This window comes from Streptopelia decaocto (genome assembly GCF_964273445.1).
Source record: "Streptopelia decaocto genome assembly, chromosome: 17".
NCBI lineage: Eukaryota > Metazoa > Chordata > Aves > Columbiformes > Columbidae > Streptopelia > Streptopelia decaocto.
Genome location: NC_138672.1, coordinates 10,444,567 through 10,471,673, shown reverse-complemented (window position 1 = coordinate 10,471,673; position 27,107 = coordinate 10,444,567). Strand labels below are relative to the sequence as shown.

Here is a 27,107-nt window from a genome sequence, read left to right as displayed (position 1 = left end):
GTGTAACGCTGTCAGAACTGGTCATGCCAGCGTGTATGCTGAGCAGGGCCCGTGCTGGCCAGCCCTGGCGCGGCTGCGGCTGCGGCCCCTCCGCCACAGCACAGCCCGTCACCCTCTGCACTGCAGACTCACCGAGCACTGAACCCTTTTCTAACCCCTTCCATGAGCAAACGCAGCCACAGCCCCATGCCTGATGCACCACTCTGAGAACAGCGTCTCTGGATCTGCTGCCAGCTGCTGTCTCTGCTTAGCTATACCTCTATACCTCTGCTAAACACGTACGTTTTTATGTGTCAGCTGCTATCTGATCAGTACATGTCTGTATATTTGCAGGAACACACAAGGAGCAGCAAACCAGTAAGAAAGGGGCTGAACTCTCCCAAAACTCTGCCACACTTTTCCTGGGGCAGCCGGGAGCCATCGCCTTGTACCTCCCAGTCCCTACAATACCTGCCTTTGGCATTTCACTTGAAAATAACGTGACAATCCCAAAATGATACAGCACAGCAAAACGAGAACAGGAAGGCTATCGTAACAAAACCAGAAACACATCTGCGCTGGAAAAACAGGGAAGAGGCTCAGGGAGGGTGATGCCTGCAGTTCTGTGGGACCAGGGTGACACGCGGCTGGTGCGACAGCAGAGCAGCACACGGAGGAAACATCCCAAACGCTGTGCCCGACCGCAGCGGTCCCGGCAGGGCCAGGCTGCCGAGAAAGCACCTTGCAGAAGCAGCAATCAGCAAAGACGGGATCTTCTCAGCCCCTGGCTGCTGCATCCGTATTTCTAACCCTCCTTCACCCCAGCCAGGCCTGCGCGGTCTCTTCCCTGCAGGGCCCAGGCTGTGTGACACAGGCACGAGCTCCGGGCAGTGTCACTGCACCAGTGAGTCACCCCAGGCCCCAGCGCTGCCTCTCAGACCAGCATCTGGACTTAATTTTTAGGTCTGTTTACAGCCTTTTGACACGGAAGCTGCTTCTTGCTACATGTCCCCATTGTGAGGGACAAGGCTCCCTGTACATAGAGTTTGTTGCAGAGCAGCACTGGCACTTGATTCCTGGCTCCTATTTTTCTTACTCGCTTTCATCAGAGCGAAATTCCAGCCACCAAGTGTGTGAAAACCTCCCAAACCTTCCCCAGAAGTGCCCTGTGAGGCTGAGCAGGTCGCAGGGCAAACTGACCCCCTGGGTGTGCCGCACAGCCCACCTTGTCCCCAAATTCAAGGAAATCCTCTCTCTATTTAGAAACTTGTTTCAATCCAATCAGGTTTTACCTTTTCTGCTTGGCTGAGCTCGTCCTTATTCCTGAGCTTATCCCTGTGCTTGGAATCTGGGTCAATGCTTTCATCTTCTAAAAACTGCATGTTCATATTCAAAAGCCAAGCAGCAGTGCGGTCCAGGGCATTGGGGTTCACAGGAGAAGGGGCCTACAATGAAACATACAACCATGACAAAAGAAAAACCTGTAACAGAAATGGTCATGAAAATGGAGAGAATTTCCTTCCGAGTGAGCCCTGCGCCCTCTCCCACGCTGCTCACACAGCAGCCAACGCTCTGAGCCACCAGAGTGCTCGGGCCCCTGGTAAAGGATGTCCACGAAATCCTTCTGCCTTGTTCCTCCTTCTCTGAAGAAGTGAAAAAAGACCTGGGACAGCTTGGAAGTCACTTCAGCAGATGAACTCCCAGAGGTAGAGCTTCTGGATGGCAGGAATGAGGTTTGGGGACTTCACTGAATTGGCCATCAAATGGGATTTCTTTGCTCTCAGACAGCATTTAGTACCACCAACTATCAGCAGTTTCATGATGGTTTACGGGTGCTGCTGACATACAAGTAAAATAGGCAGATTAAGGGTAGGAGAGGCAATCTGAGGACTTCAGGTCTTGAGAGAAACTTTGCGAGGACAACACGGGTGGATGGAGGAGAGATCCGCAGACGCCTTGGCCAGGGCTCTCCGAAGGTCACCCCACTTCACCGTCGTCTTTCGGGAATAAATTCTGCTACTGAACAGGCTGCTCTGCTTGCAGAGCTCTGTGCCCTCTGTACCTAATGAGTATTGATCCACATTATCCCAACGCTGCTACGTGCTGTGCTTGCTAATGTCAGCGCATATGAATCAGTATCGTAAGCACAGAACTGTTCTGGACGGGGCTGATAAAGCAGCGCTGACCAAGGCAGAGACGTAGTTACACCAGCTCTGCTGCTCTTTCAACTGCTGAAAAGGTGCCTTAATACTGTGTCTGGGCTGAGATGCAGCGAGCTCTTGCCATTTGTCCATATTCTCTGCGTTTGTATTACTTTTAAAACTCTTCCTTTAGGCACTGAGAGGCCCCACTGTGTTCATTTTCTATAGGGTTAGTTCTGAAATGTCATATGAATAAATGAGCACTAGAAAAAACAATTTATCCATGCCAGGAAAACCAGAAGGCCCTGGGTCTGAGACCTACTGTTTTCAATTTTAGCACCACAAATTGCAAAATGTATTTCTGTGCAGAGCAGCGTGTGGTCTGGGACCCGAACCGCTGCCCAGCAGAACGTCACTGTCGGTGGGGAGCACAGCCCTGCCCGCCGCAAACAAGAGTGTCCGGGGCACCGCGGCGCTGGGGACACGGAGCGGCAGCAGGAGACTCTTGGTTACAAGAGATGATGAGGGAGACTCTTGGTTATGAGAGGATGAGGGAGACTCTTGGGTACAAGAGATGAGGGCCTGGTCCAGGTCTGGGAGATGGCGCGGGGCTGGCTATGGCATGGGATGAGAGCCTGGGCATGGAGAGGCAAAGCGGTGACAAGATGGTAGCGCAGGACGGAGGCTCAGCGGCCATCGCCATCCTGTCTCTGCTGCCGTGCGGCAGGCACACGCTGACGGAGGAACGTGGAGAAGGAACGCTGGTCTGTGTCCACGTCCCTGGAGGGCCTCCATCTCAGGCCAAGCTGGGCGCAAGAGCCGAGGTTCGTCCCCACGTGCAATGCCACCACGGGGCCAGCACCGATGTGGTAACCCAGAGCCAGTGACATTCCCCCTCTGCAGCGATCCCCACCGGCCAATTCCTCCTCCAAACCCACAGGCTGACCCCGCCTGGTCCCTTCACCGCCCAGCGCCGGGACAGCCCCCGAACTCACCTGTTTGTGCATGGTGCGCTGCTTCATCTCGGGGCTGTCGCCCTTGGAGGAGGAGGATTGCTGCCGCAGGCGGGCGCCGCTGCCGGGCCAGTCTGGCGAGGAGGACATCATGCTGCCGCTGGAGGGCCGCTGGTACTGGACCGTGTTCAGCAGCGAGGGCGGCGTCCGGCCCCGCGAGACGGGCGGGGGCGGCGGGGGCGGCTGGTCTATCCGCCTCTGCGGTCCCGCGCTGTTCTGCCGCGGCATGGTGGGCTGGCCGCCCTTCTCCGTCAGCGAGAGCTGCCGGCGGGCCAGCTCTCCCGTCCGGCGGGCGAAGTCCTCGCTGGCGGCGGGCGCGGCGAAGCCGTGCTTGTTGGCCGTCAGCTCCTCGCTGTTGCTGTGGGAGCTGAGCGAGCTGTGGCACTCGGAGCCGGAGTCGCCCAGGCCGCGGGGGGACAGCGGCAGCCCGGCCGCCATCTGGTAGACGGGGTTCTGGAAGGAGAGGGGTGCCAGGAGCTGCGGCCGGCCCGGCGCGCTCTCGCCGCTCGGCGTGGTGGGGGTCTGGCCCACCCGGCGCACGGTGGCCATGCCCGTCACGCTGTTCTGCTGAGTCCGCGCGGTCCACACGCCCTGCAACTGCCCGAGGGACGACTGACTGTCATTGAGGGAGTCAGCCGCGCCGGGCGCGTTGGCCCCACTGTCCAAGAGCCGATTGTCCTGCAAGTCCACCATGGACAAACTCTTGCTGCCATTAGACATCTGCACGTCGGGCTCATTGGCCTCTGAGTAACTGGAGCTTCGGGCAGGCGAGGGCTGGGCCCCAGCAGACCTTGTGACAAAAAACAAGTCCTTGTTTTCAGGGGTTGGAGATGGTAACCGTGTGAAATCTATCAGACTGCGGGGAAGTCAGTGCGTAAGGAAGAGGAGAGGAAAACAAAACAAAAAAGAAGAGTTGTGAATGCTGCACCGGAGCAGGAAAACGAAATCACTCAGAAGAAATCAGCGTGGTGCAGCGGTGCGGGACAGGGACGCCCCGGCCCTGCGGGCACAAGGGCAGGGCTGCCTGCGGGGGGACAGGGAGGGCAGCGGGGACACGGGGAGCGCGGGCCGGCCCCGCGGGGAGCGGGGGGTGCGGGTCGCGGGGCTGCGCAGGAGGCGTCATGGACACACTACGGGCTCTGCCGCCCCGGCTGGATCCGCTCATCACGCTGACAGCACCTGTCACCCTGTCTGTGCCAGCTGGCTGTTCCCACACCGCCCCTGTGTCCTCCGCTCTGTCCCCTGGCCGTAAGCTCCTCGGGGCAACCCTTGTACAGCGTGGAGCACCACGGGGGCACGGTCCACACGGGGCAGACAGAGCGCTAACCGCGAGCTGAGGCCTGGCAGCTGAAGGTTACCGGTTATCCACCCACTCCTCCTGCTCTAACGTACATTCATGCAATATTGATTTCTTGGGGATAGGAAGAAAGAGCTTTGCAGTAGCTTAATGTGAATATAGTGCTGATCAAAGATGGTGCATTGTAAGCAAGTATTTGGGTGAAAGCATATTGTCAGAGATCCTCCATAGCGTTAGATTTAAATAATTGTACCTCACGCTGGGAAGCATTAGAGATGAAAGCTCTGATTAGAGCAAGTCCAGCACCATTGCTGCCTTTCATTCCTAATTAAACTGTTAAATATTATGTACTTTCCACTTACAAACTATTTTACTAGCACAGTCTTTCAATTTGTGTGGGCTCCATTTCATTTTCCGCAAACAGAAACATTACAGGTCTGCAACAGAGTCATCTTCCCATGAATGAGACTCTTTGCATAATGAGGCCAAAAAAGTATGTTAGGTGACTGTGTCTGTGAATCACGGCGCATCATTAAAAACACACAGTGTTATAGAGCTGGACAGAGCAGGCTGGAATTGGTTGTTAGGCCTCTACAGCTTGGCATCTGTCAGAGAAATGTCCAGATTTGGATCTCAGTGGATTCAGCAATACCTGATGTCTTACAAAGATGGATAAGGCCAATCCTATACATCCTGCATACTCAGAGACCTCGTGAACTTACGGGAGATACCCATCGCTTTGAGGTCAGTACAAACAAGCCCTCAAGTCCTCAAAGGATGAACATTTTGCTTCTCTAGCCACATCTCAACAGCCGAGACCAGCACTGCCAAGTTCTTCATTTCCCAGACCACATGCCCAGTTTTGGCTCTCAAGGGCCCAGGATGGAGCCAGACACCTGCACGGCACCTGCTGCTGGGTCTGGATTCACACCTGAACCACAGCCAGTGCCCGTCCTGCGAGGGGGAAGCCCAGGCCATGGACCAGACAAAGCCCAGTCCGTGGATCAGACAAAGCCCAGTCCGTGGATCAGACACCACCACACCGCAGCCTGTCCTGCCCGTCCCTGCCCATGCTCAGGCTCTGGCAGCAGATGAATACTCAGTATTTCCCTGGTCTGTGGCTGGGCCACCTTTTATGCTCTTACCCAGATAAGTCATTCTCTATCACCATTTTCTGTAGCCCCGCGGAGATGCTGTTGCCAGCGTTGGGCGTGGACGCGGTGTGATCGGCCGTGACAGAGACCTGCACGCAGGCCGGGTTACTGAGCGCCGAGTTGACGTCCCGCAGGATCCGGGGCAGAGGCCCGAGTTTTGTTGCAGTGCCCTGGGGCAGAAAAAAGAGCAGAATGACTACCAACATCTTGTATTTTTGCTAGAGAACTGCGGGCTCTGCCTGCTGTTGGCGATACCCCCGGTACCTGCTCCAGCTGCGAAACGACTTCCCAGAGCAGCGAGTGCAACGTGGAGAGCTCCCGGCCCAGGTCGATGTAGCCTTCGAAGCCAGCTGTGTTTGAGATGGTTTCCGGATTGGAAATCTCCAGTAGAAACCTCTGCATGTTAGTCCATTCGTGTTCCAGGAACTGATTCATAAAGGACATGTATTCCTCTTTGCTGCCAAACCTACCAAGACAGCAACAGGAATTTCAGCTAAATCCTGTAAGCAGAAGTGCAGTCAACAGAACAGGTACGTACACAGGCAGGGAGCAATTCCAGAGCCTCCTCTGGCATCCGAACCCTCCCAAAGCCTTTGGGATCCCGGGTTGCTACCAGGAACCTGGTAAACACCACTGATCACAGAACCAAAATTAACTCCAGCCTAATCCTGCTAAGTCCTCATCAGCACAGGATCTCCACAGTAGAAATGAAGGTGAAAGCTAGAGAAACGAAGCTGTTCTTGGTAATGGAGTGTATCGTACTGCTGGGTCAGGGCTCAGCCTCCAGAAATAGGACCTGTCACTGGAAATAAAGAAATCGTAATACCAAGCACCATCAACTGCCTGAAGCCCATGACTGCTGGTGGCAGGAATCCTCTCCCGCTCTCCCGGAGGCACCGAAGCCAACTCCAGCTGCGCCAGCGGCTGCTGCCCCGGCACAGCCGCTCTGGGCATCACCTGGAGAGCTGCACCGGCCGCTGGCCAGCGTGCCCGTCCCCCGGGCTCCCGCAGCCTCCTCCTGCCCTCCGCCCGGACTCTGCTCCCAGTTAGATCTCCTATTGCAAGCAAAGTGGGGAGGGTGGCTCCCTCCTGGCGCTGCGCTGGGCCAGCGACCCTGCGAGGAGCGGACGGCTCTGCCTCATCGCCTCGGCTTGACTCATGTCAGATTAGTCAAAGAGCCTTTCCAGCAAAGTGCTGAAAATCTGAAAACCCTTTAGTTAGGGATTGGTCAGGAATACAGAGAATTTCTGTCATCTAGTGTAACACACTTGTGTGTCTTCGGTCTGCGTCTGCGTGCATGTACGCGCATTCCTGACTGCGAGCCTGTGTACTAAGCTAGTTTCCAAATCTAAGAAGCTTTAGACAGAAACTGTCCATTCGTGTTTCAGAAAGCTCATCATTTTGTTATCAGAGCTCAAGAATAAGTAGCTCAGAGCTGCAGCCAGTGGAAAGATTTTCAAAAATCTCTCGCTTTGTTTCCATCAAACCTACGGGCTTAGTTAGAAATTGATAGTGTCCCCGTTCTCTTTTCATACCTTCCCAGTTCACACAACCGCATTTTAACAGCAGGGAAGGTCCCAGAGCTCACAGGAGGGAATGACCAGCTCCTGGGCATTGCTGGTGGTTGGTTCTGGTCCTGCTGGTCCCTGTGACGGGTGGGCAGTGTCCCCGCTGCCACCCCGCCTGCTCCTCCCCGGGGTCAGAACAGCCTGTGTTCCTGCTCATAAAACACGTCCTGTTTTGGAAACTGAAATGATCTCCCTGACCCGACAGTGAGGGAACAGGTCCCAGAGAGACGAGGGGGAAAAAGCCAAGAGAAAACAAACAGCCCTTTCCATGGAGGGAAGGGGTGGCCGGAGCCGAGGCTCCTCCCGCACCCTGAGGCTCCTCCCGCACCCCGAGGCTCCTCCCGCACCCTGAGGCTCCTCCTCCACCCCGAGGCTCCTCCCGCACCCCGAGGCTCCTCCCGCACCCTGAGAATCCTCCGGCACCCCGAGGCTCCTCTCGCACCCCGAGGCTCCTCCGCTTACTTGGCAAAGTTGGCGAGGTTCTGGGTGACCTTGGCGATGAGGGTCAAAGTGCGCGCGGTGCGGTCGTCGGGGTACTCCTGCAGGAGGCTGAAGAGGGACGGGGACATGATGGCGGGGCAGAGGAAGCGCAGGAACAGGGAGGCACTGATCAGTCGCTCGCTGATGTCCGGGCGGCCTCGGTTGCTGCATTCTTGTCTCCACGAGGCAAAAACTTCCTTGAGCTCCCTTGGGAAGACACTGCAATGACAGAAGGACATGCAGGCATGTCAAGTTCAAGGCCAGAGCGTTCAAGCTGCCACACAGCCGCAAGTAAACATGGTGTGTATGAGCTGTGGGGTGCGTCACCCAGACCTGTACGAGGGTAGAGCCCTCTCGCCCCACTGATCCACAGCAGCACCATTATCTACACCAGGGACAAGCTCTTGTCCTTTTTTGTTTAGTGTCTGTTGGGAGACTCAAACCACACAGAAACAAACAAAGCCGCTGGGTAAAGTTGTCAGAGAAGCTTTCAGACTTATGTTCCTGGTTTTACTGGGCACCAAAACCCAGAAAACTGGGAAGACAGATGAAAAAAACTGTGCAAAGCAGCTCATCCCAAACCAGTTGTCATGGGGCACTTCAAACCGGGGGAGGCTCAGCCACCAAGGTGGGGAGCACCGCTTCAAGAGACACAGCTCCATGGGAGCCCCTTGGGAGGGACAGCGGCAGCACCGGGGGCACCGGCCCAGCTGGTGCTTGCAGGGAGGGCTCTGCAAGCTCTAACACAATTAATGACAAGTTCTAACACTCCTGGTCAAGCCCCTGGATCAAATCCCACTGTGGCCGGTACAAACGCAGCGCCCCACTGGAGTTTCTCCAGCCCTGTCCCAGCACAGACGGGCTTTCCTGGAGACCACAATTCCCCCAGCCGCCCTTATCGCCTGAGAACTTGCTGCCGGTTTGTGCTCAGCGCTCCCCAGCTCCCACCTCATCCTGTTCCCAGCACACATTATCTACTTGGCTGGACATTCCCACCCGTGGAGCAGCCTGGGGGTCCCACCGCGCTGCCACGGGTCCCCTGGTCCCCACCCGCCCCGGCCACCAACCGCCGTCCTTGTGTCAAATGCGGAGCGGATGGTACAAGAGCAGACTGCCGAGGGGTCAGACTCCACCTTAGGCCACACATCTCCTGCACAAACCGCCATTTCAGAGCGTGGTTTCCCAGTTTTGCTGCAGGGACTATCTGGGAGAAGCAAAGCAATGTCAGCTGGTGTCCCACCGGCCTGTCCCCGCTCGGGGACCGACCGCCCTGCGGCTGAACCTCACACGGGCTGGGGAGAACAAACCAAGGGACCTGCACGGCCAGAGGCACCGTCCACTGTCCCCCAGCAGCGAGAACCAGGCGGGAGCTCCACAACGGAGGAGAACACAGAGCAGGAATCCACCCGCGCAGATTGCGACGGCACCGACGCTCCGTGGACACACTTGGCAAACGCTGCCCCGCGCTCCGTTCTGCTCCGCGTTGGCTTCGTGCTTCACGCTCCTCAACTTTTACCCCGTGCTTTATAAATGACACCAGCAAACGTCTTCAGCTGGATAAATTCTCCTCTGTCTTTGGCTTGATCCAGACAATTGGACAAAGCCCTTTCACTTCATGGTATTTGCCCAGAAATAGGAGAATCCTTTAAGCAATTTAAGGCTTGAATGATCAGGACAGGTTGTACAGTTACTGGAAAGTAAACCCTTGGAAACATGTACAGCGGCTGCAAACAGCCCGTGAGCGCTGTTCACCGTCACAGCCGGCGAGACCATAAACGTCTAATTGTGTACCAGCGGACGGAATTCAGTCAGCCGGCTTTACGTGACAAACGGGCCCGTAATTCATTACCCAACTTTCCAGTAACGAGCTTCCACATGCTGAAATTCTGCTTACACCAAAACTTTCCAGATGTCCAAATTATGTCATAATTATAACAATTTTCAGTTATTGTAAACCTCTTTCCTCTCTCCGGCAGCTGAGCGTGCACACTCTGCCGTGCTATTTAAAGCGAGACCGTTTGCTGTCGGGTACCTTGGCCAATCCCGAACACTCATCAGCCCATTTAATCCCCAAGAACCGCTGAGCAAAAGGACGGAGGGGAAAGCACTGGGAGCAGCAGCTCAGCTGCTCCAGCCCTGAACAGCAGCACAAACTGCCCCTGCATTCCTGATCTCCCTTAGGTCACTTTCCTTAGGTCACTTCCCAAGCCTATTTTTAGAGTGACCTTTTAGTGCTCCTTTGGATTTTTTTAGGACGTTCATTCAAACAATTACAACGCACTGGTGACTAAAAGCAGTGAATCCCTCCTGGGAGCGCAGGTGAACGCGGTTCCTGAGTCACAGAGTTATTAATTGGCCCAGGATAAGGTACAGGATACCTGGGAAGAAATCTGCCCTTTGCTTCTTTGTGGTAGATAAAGGAAGACTGAGACTCTTGCTGCCTGTTCTCTCCCTGAGAAGTGTCAGGGAAAGCAAGTCCCTTCCTGGGCTTGCAGGACACACTCAGTGTCCTGGAGATGATATAACGAGCTTTCAGACCTCAACACAACAGCTGGGGTGCGAGAGAAAATGAGAAATCTTCATTATCAAAGACTTCCTTTGCCCAGTATTATCCTTAGTTGATGTTTTGCAACAACAGTCTTGCTACTGAAGACATTCATAAAAACTAAGCCCAGATTTTTAAGCAAGAAGACTGCAAATCCCGCAGTAAGACAAAAATGATCATTCTTTCATATGATCAGAGTCTCTGGGTGTGTTAGCAAGAAGCAGAAAGAAAATATTTCTATTTCTCCAAGTAAAGAGAGCCACAAGCCTATTTGTTTTCCCTTTCAGGTCATCTTTGCAGGCAGCATCCATAACCGAGCCACGGGCTCCTGTGCCCAGGTCACCCCGCCAGCGCGGCCGTGCCCGCCAGCCGCACCACGGCCTTCGCCAGCCAGTTCTGCGTACGCCGGCTTGTCCCAACTCACTGCAAGAACCTCTACCCTGAGAACAAGCAGCCAGGAGATGTCTCCAGGTGCAGTCCATGCCGTGGGCTGGGGCGGCGGGGTCGCCGACGAGCAGCAGCATCGTCCTGCCTCAGGAGAACATCCACCCCAACAAGTGCTGCCAGACTGTCCCTGCAGAGCTCTGACAGCGGAGGGACAGGCACCAACAGCCCCAGGATGAACGTGTCCCCCGCCCCTGCAGCCGCACCGTGCGGAGGGAGCGACGCTCGCGGGTACTGACCAGTAGGAGTTGATGATTTTGCAGAACGCCAGCTCGCAGCACATCTTCAGGTTGCTCTGATGTTCAGGAAGGTCCGAGGATGAACACTTACTGGGATCCACCTCGCAATTTTCATCTGATTCGTACAGAGCCTTGATAAATTCCCCTGTAAAACAAAGAGCCGGTGATGGGTTTTGGAGATGCGAGAGGCGCAGTGTTCCAGGGAGCCTGTTGGCAACCCCGGCGCCCGAGCAGGTGCTCGTACCAGAGGCTGTGCCCAGCCAGCTCTCGGGATCCGAACGGACGCAGGAGCAGCCGCCGCTGCCTCGGGAGCTCACAAACCGCCCAGCAACCCGCGGAAACGCACCCGGGCTCCCAACGAGCAGGTTCCATCCCTCGCCCCCAGCTGGCAGCGCTGCCTCTGTGGCTACGGGCTATTGCACCGGAACTGCGCTGCCGAAACAGCCGCCCCCGGCCCCGCTGCAGACGCTCCCCCGGGCTGCTCCGCTGGGAAACGCGCCGGCAGTTCTGCCATTATTTGTAGCATGTCCTGCTACTGCAGACTGGCCTGGCGCTGACGAGCCAGTGTGATTCACAGGAGAAATCGGTAATTAAAGGAAAGAAACAATTCACTTGGTTTATTTTGAGCTTGAACATCACACAAAATTAAATTAAACATTTCTCTGCGTGTCCTGCGCTCCTGTTTGCTGCCTGGCTGCTCCCGGGCACCCCCGGGGCACCGGCACAGGCCCCGGCACCCGGCTGAGCCGCTTCCCAGCGCCACACGCGTCTGTCCCAGTCAGCGGCCACTGGGGACACTGAGGGACGGGACAAGGGGAGTTTGGCCAGGGGCCTGCAGGCTGGGTGACGTTCCGCTTTGGTTTGCTCATCTTCCCAATTCCTGACCATCCTGGATTTTCCCATCCTCCCGCTTTTTGCCCACTCTGCTCCGCACTCCTCCCCTGCTGCCAGAACAGATGTTAATGACGCACTGGAGAGCCTCTCCAGCGTGTTTTCAGCTCTGGCTCTCTCTGCCCGCCTGCAGGTGACGCCTGCTGTGATTATCCGGCCCCATTTCTTGCTTGTGCTTCATGGTTTAAAGGAAAGCGCTGTGCTGTGTTGTGTTACCTTGTGACACAGATGAACCATTTCACTGATAAAAGGTCTACGCAGAATCGGTGCCCTGAACAAGAACCGGAGGCTCCCCCTGTACCAGCTGCAGCATTAGCACTGAGCCCTGAATATTCCAAAACTCTCCGTCTTCATTAATCTCCTGGATTTTTAGAAGTTTTATGAGGTAATCTACTTAGAGCCTTCAAATAGAAAACCTTACAAGGCAGAAATGAATAATATTCCTTTTCTTATTCCTGTGGGCTATCTCTTAGTTTGACTGAATTTGCTCAGTGATCTCCCCTTCCTTAATGTTGTCATTATTATTAATATTATTATTATTATTATATTAAGTATTTATTTTGCACCCTGCTACAATTACACAAATCCATTAGTAGGAACCCAACGTACTGAAAATTAACAGCTCAACAAAACTCATCCACTGCTCGGTCTGGCCGCCCTCGGCTGAGGTTCAGGCACCAAGCGGCTTCACCGCAGCGACGCGGCCGCTCCCTCCCGACCTGCCCAGGAGCAGAAGCTCCAATTATTTTCATTTGCATCACGAGAAATATTTTCGGAGGCATAAACATAGCCAGTCCTTGAAAAATAAACTGAAATCCAACCCGCAGGAGGGTTCCCAGGGGCAGCTGGGAGGCAGCTCGCATCACTGCGACGGGGAGATCGCATCTGACTGGCAGGCGCTGGGAGGAACTGGGGGAGCGGAGCCCATCGGCCACCGCGACGCTGCCAGAGGACACAATGCCTTCAAACATCCATTTGTTTTCTCCTCTGACAGTGGATTAAAGCGCTAACTCAGTGACCTTCGCCCGCGCCCAGACCCACTGCAGCGAAACGCTCCGGCCGAAAAGCCGGTGTGTCCTGCGGCCACCGGGTACAGGTGACAGTGTCGCCACGCACAGCACCCTGGGGCTCCGAGGAGAACCCGTCCAGGTGACACTCGCCCACACACTGTACGTACCTAAGGCATCTTGCAAGTATTTCTGCCCCACCAGCTTCAGGTATTCTTCGATTGCTTTGGTGGCCAGTGTGTTCTCCCTGAAAATGAGATGCTCATTCTCACCACAGCGATCAACTTCAGACATCATCAGGTCAGTCAAGAAATCCTGGAAAGCAAAGCCCATGGTGGGTCACAGGCGGCGACAGACGCTCCGTTCGGCTCCGTCCCCTCTGCGGGGAGCGCGAGGAGCCGCGGTGCCCCCGCGTGCCGCGCTGCGACCGGCCCCACCTTCCTCCTGCTTCTCCAGCCTCATGGAGACAAGAGGAGAAATAAATCTCCAGGGAGTCACAACTTTTCCACCCCAAAAAATGATTCACTCCAGGCCTGCAGCACATTGGCCCCTCCATCAGTGCTGGTTTTTGGTTGGGTCTCGTACCAGCCTCATGTTTTGTGGGTGAAATGTTTGCTCCACTGTTAAATGTGGCTGCATTTGGTGTCCACCTGCACTGGTGGCAAAACAGGGGGACACTGAGATGTCATGAGCTGCCCCACAGCTGAGCATCAGGCTGTAACGTGCATCAAGGTGCTCAAACATCCTGTTCCTCAGGATTCACGGAAACAACCAGCGCTGCTCCAGCACGTGTTTTGGGCGCATTGATACGCACACAACCGAATACCGTGCCATTCTACAACCTGTGCTGCAGAGCGATGGACGGGCGAGCAGCTGCGGACACGCCGACAGCTGCCCCGAGCGGCCGTGCCGGTACCGGACTGCAAATCCCAGCAGAAAACCAGCACGTCGGCCCCAGCCCCGCGTCCACCTCAGCAGCAGCATTAACCGATGGCGCAGGGTCACGTAGCTCCCGTGCATTCTGCTGGAAATCCACTACGTGGTGTAGTACTGAGCGTTAGAGTTAATGCAGGGGAAACGCCGTGCAGTGTTTAATGCTCATACACATTCAGCCTCTGTTCCCGGCACGGCTGATGGGAACCGCAGCTCCAGGTTCCCCGCAGCACCACGAACGGAACCGGCACCGGGTACGTCACACGCGTCGGACCTCTCACTGTTACCCCATGCAGGGGAGAAAGCAACGTTGACATAAAAATTCACTTCTACAACCAAGGGCACCTTTTTCAAAGCCTCCCTCTAGAACAAAATTATCTGCTCAGTAATCATCTTGCACTAAGAAATTCTCCTTTATCTGGTGGGACTGTCCCAGACGTGACCCGTTCCTGGCAGGGACAGGAGCACCCCGAGCTGCCTGTGGGGACCCAGGTCCTGTCCCCACTGTCCCCACGCTCCTAGAGCCCCCCGAGTGCTGTGACCGTGACCCAGACGTGCGGAGGGGACACTCAGGTCCCACCCCCCGCCAGCAGCTGTAGGAGATTTGCAAGATGCACGTGGACACGCGGACACCTCTGCACCGAAAGTTTAACTGGGGTTCAACCAACAGCTCCACCTGAAACCAACGGACCCAAATAATTTAATCTCCAAGCCCTTTGTTCCTGTGCTCCTGTCCAGACAAAGGAAGATCCGCGCACGGGGGGGATCGAGGTCAGCATCTCCGCAGCAAACAACAGCCCCGGCCCCCCCACCGCCCGTGATGGGACCAACAGCTGCAGGAGGAGCCTCCGGAGATCCAGAGGAGCAGCTTTGGGAAAAGAAAGGAAGTCACTTCCATTATTTCTTTAGCCAGAAGATCCCTTTGCTCAGATCCCACTGCGCCTGCAACGCTCCAGAGCTAAAAATCCCCCCTGGAAGCAAAGCACACGCCTCCCCCCGCTATCTTCTCTCATTTTACCCCTTTTATCAGCCAAGCTGGAATGAAACGTTAAACCCCTGCTCAAATCCCGCGAGCTACTATCTGGGTAACTCCATCACCTTTATCTTCCCGGGTCTCTCCCGGGGTACGTTTCAATTCCAAGCCACAGCTCAGGCTGACACAAGGTGCTGATTCTTAATTAGCAGCCACTGACCTTGGCTTTGCTTGATTCTCTTTCCTGTCACTTTCCCAACATACTAATTATCTCAGGAACACTGAGTTTTACGGCTTCTCTTAGCCAAGTGTTTGCTCTCCCCCTCTTGTCAGCTGCCATGGGGCCGAGCTGCAACGCACAACCCACCGGCCGAGCTTCAGCCAGCAATAATGCGAATTCCCATTATTTTAGACCATCTACAGAATCCACTAGAATTTAAAAGGAGGCAAAATTCCAGTGTGGGACTCAAGACAAAGCCAGAGGAGATCCCCCCGCACCTCTGCTGCCGTTGTTATCCCCAACTGAGCACCTGCAGCTCGGCAGCTGAGAAAACAGCCCCTTGTCTCCAAAGGAAAGCTGCTGAATCCCAAAGAGCCCCTCAGGGCACAGCCGCAGCGCTGGGGCGGCACACGGCGCAGTCCAGCCCTGCTCCTGACCGGGGGGCCGAGGCGGGAGCCACGATGCCCAACAGCGTCCCCAGGCCGGGCCCCGCGCCGTCCCCACAGCTCCGGGTTGTACCAACCAGCCCCGAGACACGCGCGGGATCGAAACGCCCCCGGAGCGCGTCCCGGAGCGGGTCCCTGGGCTCCACGAGCCTCCAGCACGGGTCGGCTCCCACGACACGCTGCGACTCCTGACCCAGGGCCATCTCCAGATCTTCCCCCACGCAGAAAAGCCACATCGGCTCCGGATCTCTGGTATCTGCCCTGAGCACGCCAGCAGCCTGCACTCGGAAGACACAAATGGAATGCAAATACTTGTTGAATCCCTCCGGGGGCCTCACTCACCCACATACAAGGCTCTGAATAAAATGCAATAACTAAAGCCAATAAAACTCCCTGTTTCTGAGCAGCAGAGATCAGCAGGGGGTTGTTTTTAGTTAGGGCCCCCGGCAATGGAAGAAAATAAGATGCTTTATTTCATTACATTGGAGCCGAGGAGAGAAGGAAAAGGTCTACAGCAAAAATTAAGGGCTGCGGCAGCATTCTTCAGCCTTGCCCCCGTGTTTATTTTAAGCATATTTGCTTCAGACCGGACACAGCTGAACCTGCGCAGCTTCAGTCACTGCACAGACGCTGATCAAGAGCAGCAATCCAGAAATACAAAGCAGCACTGGTTTCCAGCACGGCCCAGATAAACCAAGCAGGAGCTCGCAGCAGCACGTGCTGTCCTAAGGCAGCTCCTCAGAACACCACACAAACACAGAATGTCCTGCTGGTGACACCCGTGGCCCCCAAACACCCCTCTGGGCTGCGGCCCATTGTTCCCAATATCCTAACTGACTGATGGGCAGATTGACTTTGAAATAATAAGGTTCTCCACAACACAAGCCTGATTAATAGGATTGACTTAACCTTAAGAGGATTGAATTGATAAAGGTAATAAGATTACTGCTTATTTCAAAGACTAGCCCAGGGTCCAGCTGGGCTTCTGTGCAAAGGTGAAGATCGCCAGGGGCTGGGAGGGCTGTAGGTTGCGGGTGGCCGAGTGTCAGGACACGGCGGCACCGATGGTGCCCAGTGCATGAGGTGAGTGGCAGCAACGGGTCCTGGGCAGATGGTGCAAAGTCAAGGACCCCAACAGCCCATCCCCGGCTCTTCAGCACCACACGGCTCCTCTGAGCACCCACGAGGACACGTCCCTGCCAGGAAATGCAGCGATGTTCTCTCCTTTGAGCACTGGGGCTCATCCTCAACACTTCTGGCCTCTTCAAGTTCTCCTCGGGAAAAGGAGGCGCAGTGGCAAGGCAAGGGTTAACGCACAGGAACCCAGGCCATCGCCTTGGTCAGGGTAATAGAAAAACCTGAGGGGTGCAACACTGACACTGTGAGCAATTGTCACCTCCCCACGGGGGCAGCGGGGCCAGATCCCACCCAGGAGGCTTAGAAACCCCCGACAGCCACAACGCTCCGACCCCCAACCAGTTCCACTACGGTGTTTAGGGAGAAAAACAGGGAGAAATCCTTACGAGCTCAGCTATGGCTGCTATAAAATATTATCGGAAAGTTATATAAACTCTTTGTGGGGGAATGACGGGGCCGGTCCCGTGGCCGCAGCCTCTCCCCGCGGGGACACACCAAGCCCTGCTGCCACCGGCCTCCAAACCACGTCACCCATCTCCCGGTCCCCTCCCTGAGCCGAGCTGGCACTTTTAGGTAGCCCTGCGTGACATCTGCAGGTCCCTGCACTTAAACTGCCAGAGCACCCCGAGGAGGGAACCGGGAGAGTTTCCAGCAGGAAAATCTGCTTAGCTGAAGCAAACCCTTGCAGCATAAACAATCGGCGACACATGTTTATTCTTCACTCCATTCACAACACGATAAATATTTATTTCAAGTGAGCAGCTGGTTAGTTAGAGCTTTGTCTAATGCTGGGTTTGATCTACCAACCATGTGGACAAGAGAGGGTTTTTTATATATTTATGGTCATGAACTGAGCTCCAAAAGCTCTAAGCCCTGAAACAGATCTAAGCCTGGGAAATACTCTGGAAGCACTAAAGTCCCAGTCGGTCTTGCTCTGGGAAGGATGCAGCCTCCTGTCCACAACCACATCACACGGGCCACATCAAGCCAGGCCAGGGGCTGGGTGGGCGCTCCCAGTGACACCAAGGACGCCAACAGAAAGACTTTTAATTAAGACTTCGTGCCTTTTGTCTATGGGTTGCAAAACAAATGAAAACAGACACCTCTCCACACCCTCGCAGGTACCATTTTATCAGCGCTCCCCCTGGGAGGACGAAGCACAGAACGATTAAAGGGCAGATGCTGGGAGCTCGTGTCTCTGTTCAGCCACAGAACTCCGTCCCTCTCGCAGCACAGCACTGCCTCTTCCAGTCCCTACTTGCCATAAATAGAGAGAACAACCACTGAGCTGGTTTAGCGCGCGATGTTTGTCAGACTTCCCAGCGGGCTGGGGCAGCTCCCTCAGCCGGGCTCTTTGCACTTTGAACTCTATCAAAACGCTTTTCCCCCTCTCCACCCCTTGGCGGCTGGAACGGGGTTTCCAGGCGTGCCCCGACACACCAAACCCTCGCGCTTTCCCAAACAGAGATCAAAGGAAGCATGGACTCCTACTCCAGAGAGGACTCTGCTGTCATACTCCACCTTTTAATCTATTGCGATATGGATGTGAAGCCCAGGAAGCAGCAGATACTCAGGGAGAAAATTCAGTTACGGCGCTTGTCCTTTTCCCTGCAGCTGAACGTGCTCCCCGTCGCTGGCAGGAGGGACACAGCGGGTACCGCTGCGTTTGGGAGGTTCAGACAGCGGTGCTGGCTGCTGGGGGCCAGCGGGACACTGCGGAGGGTGAGGATCGCCCCCTGCTCCCTGCGGGCTCGCAGGGGACACTGGTGGCCGTGGGCGCTCCCAGGGCACCGTCCCCCCGCAGCACATCACCCCCCGCACCACACAACCCTGGGTAAGGGATCGCACCACACTTACAGCAAATCGCTGCAGGAACACGGGGCCAGGTGCGAGAGCAATTAGCTGCTAACGAGTCTTCACAGATAAGCTACCGGACACTTGTTTCTCACTCGAACTGTAATTGCTGCTTTAGCGTCAGCTACAGGAGCCAAGATCTACAAAAAACCCTTTATCAGCAAAATAAATGAGTGGTTGCTGATGGCCACGTCTGCACTCCGGAGGGCAGGGAGAGCTCTGGAGGGGTCACTGAGCGGCTCCTGGCGGGGGACGCGGTCGGGGAAGCGCCGGGGCGGCGGGAGGACGAAGGGGCTGCTGCCCCGGCCCCAGTGCCCGTGTCACACCGACAGGGCTGAGCGGGCGTTTCCCTCTCCCATTCGCTGTTTTTTCACCTTACTGCTGCCCTCCCCTTCCCCTGCTGCTCCACGCCATCCCCATGCTGCAGTAGCTCCCCAAACCCTGTGCTGCTGCTGATGACAGGCAGGGAAGGCAGAAGCTCCATTTTAGGAGGAAATTCATCAAGCCTGTTTACTGTGTCCTCCGTGCAGAGCCTCTGGGATCTCAAGCACTGATGCAGACACATCAGAAAAACACAGTTGCTCTCTCCGGAGCCTCTCCCGTACCAGGGAGAAGAGGGAAAAGGCAGGAGCGCCGCAGCAGCTCTCAGCCGTGCCCACACGAGCCACGGTGACCGAGATCAGGGTGGAGCCTTTTGCACCAGAACCGTGCGAGCCAGGGACAGGGTTTTCATGGCAATGCCATTCCAGCAGAGCTGCGGCCATGGGCAGCGTTACCAGCAGAAGGTTGTGCCCAAAACCCCTGGCACAAGGAGCGAGGAGGGGGAACACCTACGAGGGTAACGCAGCCAAGGGGACCGGGTCTGCCACCCTTCCCTGCGCCATGGGGCCTGACAGCGCTGCCGGCCATCAGGGGGTTCCAACCGAGCTATTTTCTGTGCCTCGGCCGGCCCGCGGCCTCGCAATCCTCTCAGTGAGCTTTGCCTGCCCTGAACCAGCTCAGGAGGCCAAGCCTGGCTCTGTCCGACAGATGGTACCTCGCTCTAATCCACGAACCGCGCCGCGGTCCCTGCGACTCCCCTCAGGTGAGGAGCTCGGTCTCTCCAGAGCTGGAAAAGCTTTGGAAATCTTGCTCTTCCCAGCTCCCCCCTGCAGAGTTCAGAGGAAAACGCCGATGGTTTAACTCCTGCGCTCCCAACAGCGCTGCCCGCCGCGCTGTGCTGTCACACCGGGCGAAGGCAGACGGGTCACAGCTCCATGTGCCGGGTGCCTCAGCGCTTGCCTGTGTCCTCCAGGAAAGGGCTCCCAGCTCCGCTCACCCCGCCCGCACCCCCCCAGACCACAGCATGCAGTAAATCCCACTCTCTGCCCCTCCCGCCCGGCTGCTCCCCCAGACCTGGCGCAGGATTCCCAACCATGAAGGAGTTCGAAAGTGGTTCACGAAAACCGAACCGCCCCCACTCGCACACCGGCCAGCATCACCCCCAACCAGCACTGCTGCCCCCTCACGCTTCCCTTCCAAACGCATCGGACAGACCACGACGACCCAGAGCCGACCCAGAGACACGTGTGCCCACAACCAGACCGCTCGGAAACTCTGGGGACACTGTTCACTCCCGTTCGGGTTCCGCGGTGACAGAGCGAGCGGAGCGGGGAACCTGTAAGCATTGCTTACATCTCATTTCTGAAAACCGCCTCATTGCTTTTACATTTCTGCCTGTTTATAAAGTAAAAGTCTGGCCCCCGAGCCTCCAAAAGGAGAGAAAAATGACTCAGTTTGTTTCTTGTCATCCCACCAACCTCTTTGTTAATGAAGCAATTCACACTGCACATGCTATCAACTTGTTTGTAATTAAAGGCAAAATCAGAGTGTGTTAATGACGGCCAGGCCTGAAGCCCAACCCACGCGGTGATTTCCAACACCCCAACTCCAGAGCTCCCGACGGTCCCCGCGGGGTCTCACCTTGGCCTTGCCGGTGCTCTGCAGGATGTGCACCAGCGCCGACGCCATCTCCTCCTTGTTCTTCACGCTCAGCGAGGGCTCCAGCACCGAGCACAGCACCATGTAATTGTTGGTGATGTACTCGGCAAACTCTTTGTACATCTCCATGGGAAGAATGCTCATGCTCTGGTAGCGGGACTTGATGCGGATCATGGGCCCCGGGGACTTGCCCTTCCCGGGGTTGGCGCTCACCACCGGGTACCACTTCTCCACAAACTGCCGGCCCGTGACGGAGCTGACGGGGATGTTCACTTGTCCAATGAAATTGGTCTTGTCCTTCTTCTTCTTCTTGTCAGTCTCTTTGTATAAGTGCACCGTAATGTTTTTGAGCGATGGGAGGTTATTAAATTCAAAGTGCTCCCCCCAAAATACATTATCAGTTTTCAATTTACAGGTAGTTCGTGCATAAAGAACGTCATCCAGGCATAATTCACACAAGTACTTCTTCTTAGCTGGCAGGTCCTTGGCTTCAATAATCCATAACTTTAACATGTTCTCCACCCTTCTGCTGTTGTCCTGAAAAAAAGATGCAAAAAAAAGAAGGTCAATAAAAAAACCTACAAAGCCAAGCAAAACAAAACGGGAGATATGCGTTAATTATTTCGGATGTGCTAAATGAGCAGAGGCTTAATTACATTTTATTTTAAGGAAATACTGGCTCTCAGGAATTTGCATAATAACACTACTTATGTTAATTTCCCAAATATCACCGTGCTCTCCGTGTCTGCTGGTGCCAATTAATATGAGGAACAAGGAAGATAAAGCCCCTCCAAATCATAAAGGTATCATTTCCCATTCACTGCCAAGAGGGCCTCAAAAGTAACCAAAAGAACCTCACTGATCATTAATGGCTTTTGCAAAACAGAAGCTCCGTTACAGGTATCTCACAACCAGCTCCCTCCTCAGTACAGTGGTTAACAGCAGGGCTGGAGAACGTTTCCTTCACTGCAACGGGGAACAACAAAGGGCTCTGAACGCACACCCAGCGATCGCCTCATCCACGGCTGGAACGCACCCACCTCCGGCGGGGAAGGAAGTATTCACAAACGCCGCGATATTTTAGGGCCAAAGTCCAGAGAATCCAACTACAACACGGAGAGGAATTATGGAAGACAGTGAGTTCCGCAGGAGAACCATCACAATTCAGAAATAGAAATTTGGCCTGGGTGTCTCTGAAACACTGAGACAGCAAAGGATGTGGTGGATCCTTAAGAGCTCCCCGGTGATGCCGACCTCATCCTGGAAGAACATCCAGGGGCATTTGGTGCAGGAGTGACTTGGAAGATAAAGCACCCACAGCTGAACCGCTGCTTGGGATTCCGCTGCAACCTGTTTTGATTGGAAACCGCTCCCGAAACAGCAGCCCCAGCTCAGTCCGCCCAGCGCGGCAGCCGGGGCAGGGCCGGCTCTGCTGGAAGCCAGGAAGCGCACACAGGAACTGCACAAGAACACTGAATTCCTGATAGAAATATCCAGTCAGATACTGAGAGTTCATTGTCTGCAAACTCAAAGACAGATGGCAAGTCAGCCACCAGTTCACGGCGTGTTTTGGGCGGAGGGCGCGCTTCCAAATGAGTTTACACGGAACACCCCTCAACACCCACAGCGATGTGCCAGCCCCGGCTCGCGTCCCGGGCCCTTTCTCAGGACAGTGTGACCACGCGGCCCTCCAGGTCACCAGCACAGGCTGCAGAGCCACCGAGCCCCACGTGCAGGAACGCGCTGCTGGACACGCGTCACCTCTCCCTCCGCTGCTCCCGACCTGATAGTGAAGGAAACCTTTTACACTGACACTATCACTGAGCTGGAACGATGAACTCTGACACGGAGGGCTCCCTCAGCAACCCGCCAGGCCTGCACTTAACCCGTATGCACAGTTACGTGGCTCTGCTGCCCGGAATGAGTTCACAGGATCCCATCATTCGTGTCTTCTCTGATCAGCAGAAAGAGACTTGTTGACTGAGCTCGTCAGTTGTGCGATCCTGCAGCTGACTAGTCCTGATCGATCTGTTAGCTAACTCTAGTACACAGAAGGAAAAGCAGCTGTAGACTTTACTTTAAAATGCATTTAGTCTTAGTGGGCCACAAAACCGCATATTGGTGGCCCCCGTGTTCTAGTGAAGAGAAGGATGTGTTGTGTTGATCCCGGACGGGATGATTTTGCCACCTCAACGGGCTGGAGAAGGGAAAGCTACATTGCACAACCGCCTCAAGGAACTCGCTGCAATGGGCATGGGACATTGTCCATCGCTAGAGCTGACACCCAAAGTACCACCAGAGTCAGGAGGTGCAATGCGTGAACCCTCGTAACTTTGCCGGCAGCCTCCTGCCACCACCCCAGAGCTTCTGGGAGGTGACAAGTCCTATGCGAGCAGCAAGTATCACCAGTAACTGAGCAAGACTGAAGATTCTTCAGGTCTGATCCATTCTTAGCAACAGCTGAAGCCGCTGTGCTGAGAAAAGGGGGAAGAAATAATTGGCACTTGCCTGTAAATATAATTGTGGAAGAAAGCAATATGGAAAAAGGCTGACCCACAGTTACACTTACTCACTAAAATGACAATGCGTCCCCTGCTGCTACTATGCAGCGGGCTATAAAATGTAATAACGAGGAACTGAACTAGAACAGAGGCAATTCCTCAAAGGCACTACCTTATTTGGGTGCACGGCACGCCGCAGGTTCTCCATCCATTTATCTCGCTCTGCTGCAGAACGACACGAGAAGCACTTACTTCCTGATGAAGTCGTCACCTACAGGGAAAGGAACAGGATTATGTCTTGACCGGCACACTGCAGACTGCCATTCCGGGGAGAGGGGGGTAGCAAAGACGCTAGCAGATTTTTTAAGTATTTTTAAAGTAAACAGTTTTACCCAAGCATGAAGCAACAGCCCCTAAGGCTGGCGGAAAAACAGGGAAACGCGGTATGTCGCAGAAATAATCATGGAAGCAAATTCCAATTACTTCTCCCCTTCTGCAGCAGAAAACAGTAGATTATGGGCCCCATGCATGCGACACTTCAAACCACCAAGTTCCACAACTGAGAGCAGATCCTTAGATGAACCAAAGATAAATTGCAACCGCTTGGCGTCCCTCCAGATCCAACCCAGAGCCGGTGACAGTCACGGCCCTGCTCCTCGGCTCTGGAAGGGCACCGGGCCTGGGAAGGCCGGCTGCATTCCTTCCCATTCTTAGGCCACGCGCTCTCCGCGTGTCCTCACACACACGTGTCCTCACACACACGTGTCCTCACACACACGTGTCCTCGAGCTGCTGTGTCCTCCCAACCCGACAGACCAGCCCGCGGTCCCGAACCGGCGCTGCCCTTCCTGCAATATTCTTTACATATATCTCTGCAATATTCTTTACATCCATCTCTGCTCGCGGGCCACGCGGGCCTGCCCGGGACTTTAAACAACTCCCCTCTGAGCTCCATTTCCGCCAGTCTCAAGCTGCAGAATTATTTCCAAGTGCTTTATCATCTCACAGCGTTTGTGTTTACACACGGCACACTGGGTTATCTGCTTCTGGGAGACACAATCTCCTTTAATTTAATGTGTCTCCTGAAGCGGTTCTTACAGCAGGGCTGGCACTTGCTAAGATTTGTCATTAGCCAACCTCAGCGATGCGCTAACACATCCTTCCCTTTGAACACAGGCTCTTCTAACTGGGACAAAGTGACAAGAGGCCCAACCTGTCCTTACACAGCGGATGCAGTGAATCCTGCGCCTCGCCACCCGCCGCTCTCTCCTCCCCGTCCTCACGCGCTTTCACGCTCCCTTAGAGACAATTTGTCCCGGGTGACACACACGGGTCCCACAGCTGCCTGGAGGATTCGTATCCAAACAAACAGACACGCAATTGAGCCGTCCTTCTATTGAATCTCTTCATTCAATGACAGTTTTTACCAGCTGTTAGGTTGAGTATCTAATGTATTTTCTTGCCGCACTTAAGTCAACATATTATCATTGAGTTATCATGGTAAGATTTACGATTCAATTCCAAAACAATTACTGATTGCCTAATCACTCAAAACCTCCAACAAACAGTAACTGTCACACTGAAGTGAGAAAAGGGGAAAATCCTCGTGCGACACGAAGCCCTCTGCGGCTGATGGGAGTGGAAGGTTGTATCTATGTATCTATCTATCTACAGATCTATGACCAAAAATGTAATTTTCCCCGATCTGCAATAACATCCCAGCCCTGAGCTCTGACCTAAACATCATATGGCACTACTGAAATTCACAAGTTATTAATTATCTTGGTAAAGAGAATATTCTGGTCTCATCAAGATTCTGGATATGCTAGAATACTAGTAACGTAAAGGATAAACTCAATTAGTAAAACTCATTGATTTCAAAAATGTTACTTATTCACATTCGTTATTCAGAGCCCTCGGATGGGTGATCCCTTACGTCAGATAAAATCTTGTCGTTTTGATGTCTCGGGTGCAGCATCGGGTCCCTCAGAGTACACTTGAAGGGGTAACAGCACAAGATGATGACTGAGCTGCGGAAGCTGCTGCACTCAAGGTGTTCAAAGCTTTCCGGAGCAGATCTTCAGCAGGCTGGGGCTGCTGAGCCCCTCCGTACACGTGCAGAACGGCCAACGGCGTCTGGAGGCCCCGCGAGCATCCGCGGCATTTGCACAGCTGGACCCAATTTAGAGCAGCTAAATTTAGCTCCGCTGAATTCCCCCTCGCTCGGGCAGGGCCGGGGCGAAGTGACACGGGTTCAGTCGTATCGGAGCAACTACGGCTGTTCCTTGTCCTGCTCAGCATCCCACAAAGAGCAGCAGGACCCCAAAGCCAGCGGAGCCAGGAACGGGCTCTGGAGTCTGGACTCCGAGTGTCCTTCCCTGCACTGAGGTGCCCGCTGTGTGTTTAGCGCCCACAGCACGTGCAGTGGCCTTGGATGATTATGCTGACTGGGAAGTCTTATAAGGAGAAAAGTTGTGTTGAGTAACTTAAAAAAAAAAAAATAAAAATCAATGAAGAAAACAAGTAAATCTCGACTGCCAAGTACTCAGCAAACCAGAAAAAACAAATTTCATAGAACTAAACAAGCAGAAAAAGCCAAATGCAGCAGTGCGTTAGTGCTGACTGCTCACCCCGGCAGAGCAGAGCCGAGCGGCAGCCTGAGCACGTCCTGCTGCAGGCCAGCCCAGCTCACGGAGAGCAACAGAGAACACCCGTGTTGTACCTCGGTACAGCAGCCGCTCGTGTTTCTCCCGCTGCAGACGCCTTTGGCACCCTCGCTGTGGTCTCCCTGGGTGTGCTGCCGGCTCTCTCTCCATCCTGCCCTCCTCAGCACGACCGCGTCGGCAGCTGTGACAAACCCCGACGCGCTGTTCTCCAGCCAGGAGGCCGCAGGACCCGCGGCACGTCGGACCCGGCGCTGCCCACGCCGCACCCGCTCCTGGCGAGCCCACTGCGCGCCGGGACGGACCCAAAAACACGTGGAGCCGGCCCGGCCAACCCAAGAACGACATCCCAAGTGAGAACGGACGGACAGCAGATGGAAGCAGCTCCCGAGGCAGCAGCCACTGCCCGACCACCCCGCGCAAGGAGCAGTTAAGAACAGTGCGAGGCTGGCACTGCCCAACAGCAGCAACGCTTCGCTTCTCAAGCTGAGGCAGCAAACTTGGCCGTTCCTGGCAGATGTCCCTGGGGAGCAGATCCACAACAGCCTCGAAGCGCAGGGACAAGGCACCATCGCCAGCCCGCAGCACCTTCCCAACCCACAGTCTTGGTTCCCCTTGTCTCCGTCACTCTGGCTGTAACTTCTCACTTGGTGTCTCTCAGCCAGGGCTCTTCCAGGACACCAGCGAGCTCCTGGCTCTCCAGCGTCCCCACACACAGCAGTGTTGTGGCTCTTGGCCATCAGCCTCTGTTTTCCTTCTGGCCTCGTGCAGACCCCAGCCAGAGCTCTCCCAGCTCCAGGAGCCACCGCAGGTTTGGCTGCTTTTTGCCATATCTCGCCTGTACTTTCAGATACAGCAACACTGAAAGACTCGGGATCAGAGGCCACAGACAGGACCCTCTGGATGCAGCGATAACTGTGGGTGACATTCAAACATTGAGGAGAAGACGATGCTCGTGTGGTTCTGTCACTCAGCTCTAACTGTTGCCCAGGATGTGGAATCGTGGGGTTGAAGCTGTGGGTGCCCATGCAGGTCGGGGTCTGGAGGGGATCCTGGGACATCTGCAAACTCATTCCAGTGCTGGGCTCACTCCGAGTCTGGAAGATGCTCTTTGGAGATACCAGATCAACGCATTAACAATACGCCATTTAGCTCTCACCTCAGTCCTTCCCGCTGGAGCTTGTTGATGAGTAACCACCAGTTACAAATCAATGTCCCTTTTGTTTTCTGGCATTCTTCCTTTCCTCTGCAGGATTTGCTGAGCAGCAATTAACATGTTCTTTTTTCTGTATGACTCTTCTTCATCCAACTCACTTAAAATTTTCTTCCTCCTTACAAGTGTAATTTCCCTCTCAGTCAACTTTGTACAAGTACTGTTCGCATCCCTTCCTCTGCTCTTGTGCGCGGAACAGAATTGGTAAACAACTCTTATATTATGGATGTCACATCTATTTTCCATCTAGCTTCATTTTATCTTTCTTGAGTGGAATGTAATAGAGGCCATATAATTTACAAAACTGTTCTCCTCCTGACCTGCCACACTTGCTCAATTCTACAGAGAATGAACAGCACTGGGAAATTTATACCTCAGTCCACTTCAGAGTTTATGTTTGGGGCTATTATTTGTAAGATTGTTTTTGTG

The 27,107-nt window shown here is 54.7% G+C and overlaps 1 protein-coding gene across 11 annotated transcripts in view; it reads right to left on the bottom strand.

Annotated features, from left to right (window-relative positions):
• Positions 1-27,107, bottom strand: part of DAB2IP (DAB2 interacting protein) — a 145,512-nt gene that overhangs the window by 8,961 nt on the left and 109,444 nt on the right. For 10 of the 11 annotated variants that reach the window (XR_014185618.1, XM_082068139.1, XM_082068133.1 and 7 more), the window contains 9 exons: positions 22,975-23,073; positions 20,284-20,838; positions 12,929-13,073; positions 10,861-11,005; positions 7,615-7,851; positions 5,849-6,050; positions 5,576-5,754; positions 3,116-3,989; positions 1,272-1,424 (listed from right to left, as the gene is read on the bottom strand). Coding sequence is in view for 10 of the 11 variants with exons in the window: in XM_082068139.1 (XP_081924265.1) it covers positions 1,272-1,424; positions 3,116-3,989; positions 5,576-5,754; positions 5,849-6,050; positions 7,615-7,851; positions 10,861-11,005; positions 12,929-13,073; positions 20,284-20,838; positions 22,975-23,073 (2,589 nt within the window). In the remaining variant the exon portion in view is untranslated. The remainder of the gene's footprint in view (positions 1-1,271; positions 1,425-3,115; positions 3,990-5,575; positions 5,755-5,848; positions 6,051-7,614; positions 7,852-10,860; positions 11,006-12,928; positions 13,074-20,283; positions 20,839-22,974; positions 23,074-27,107) is intronic. The other variant, XM_082068136.1, reaches the window with a different exon arrangement.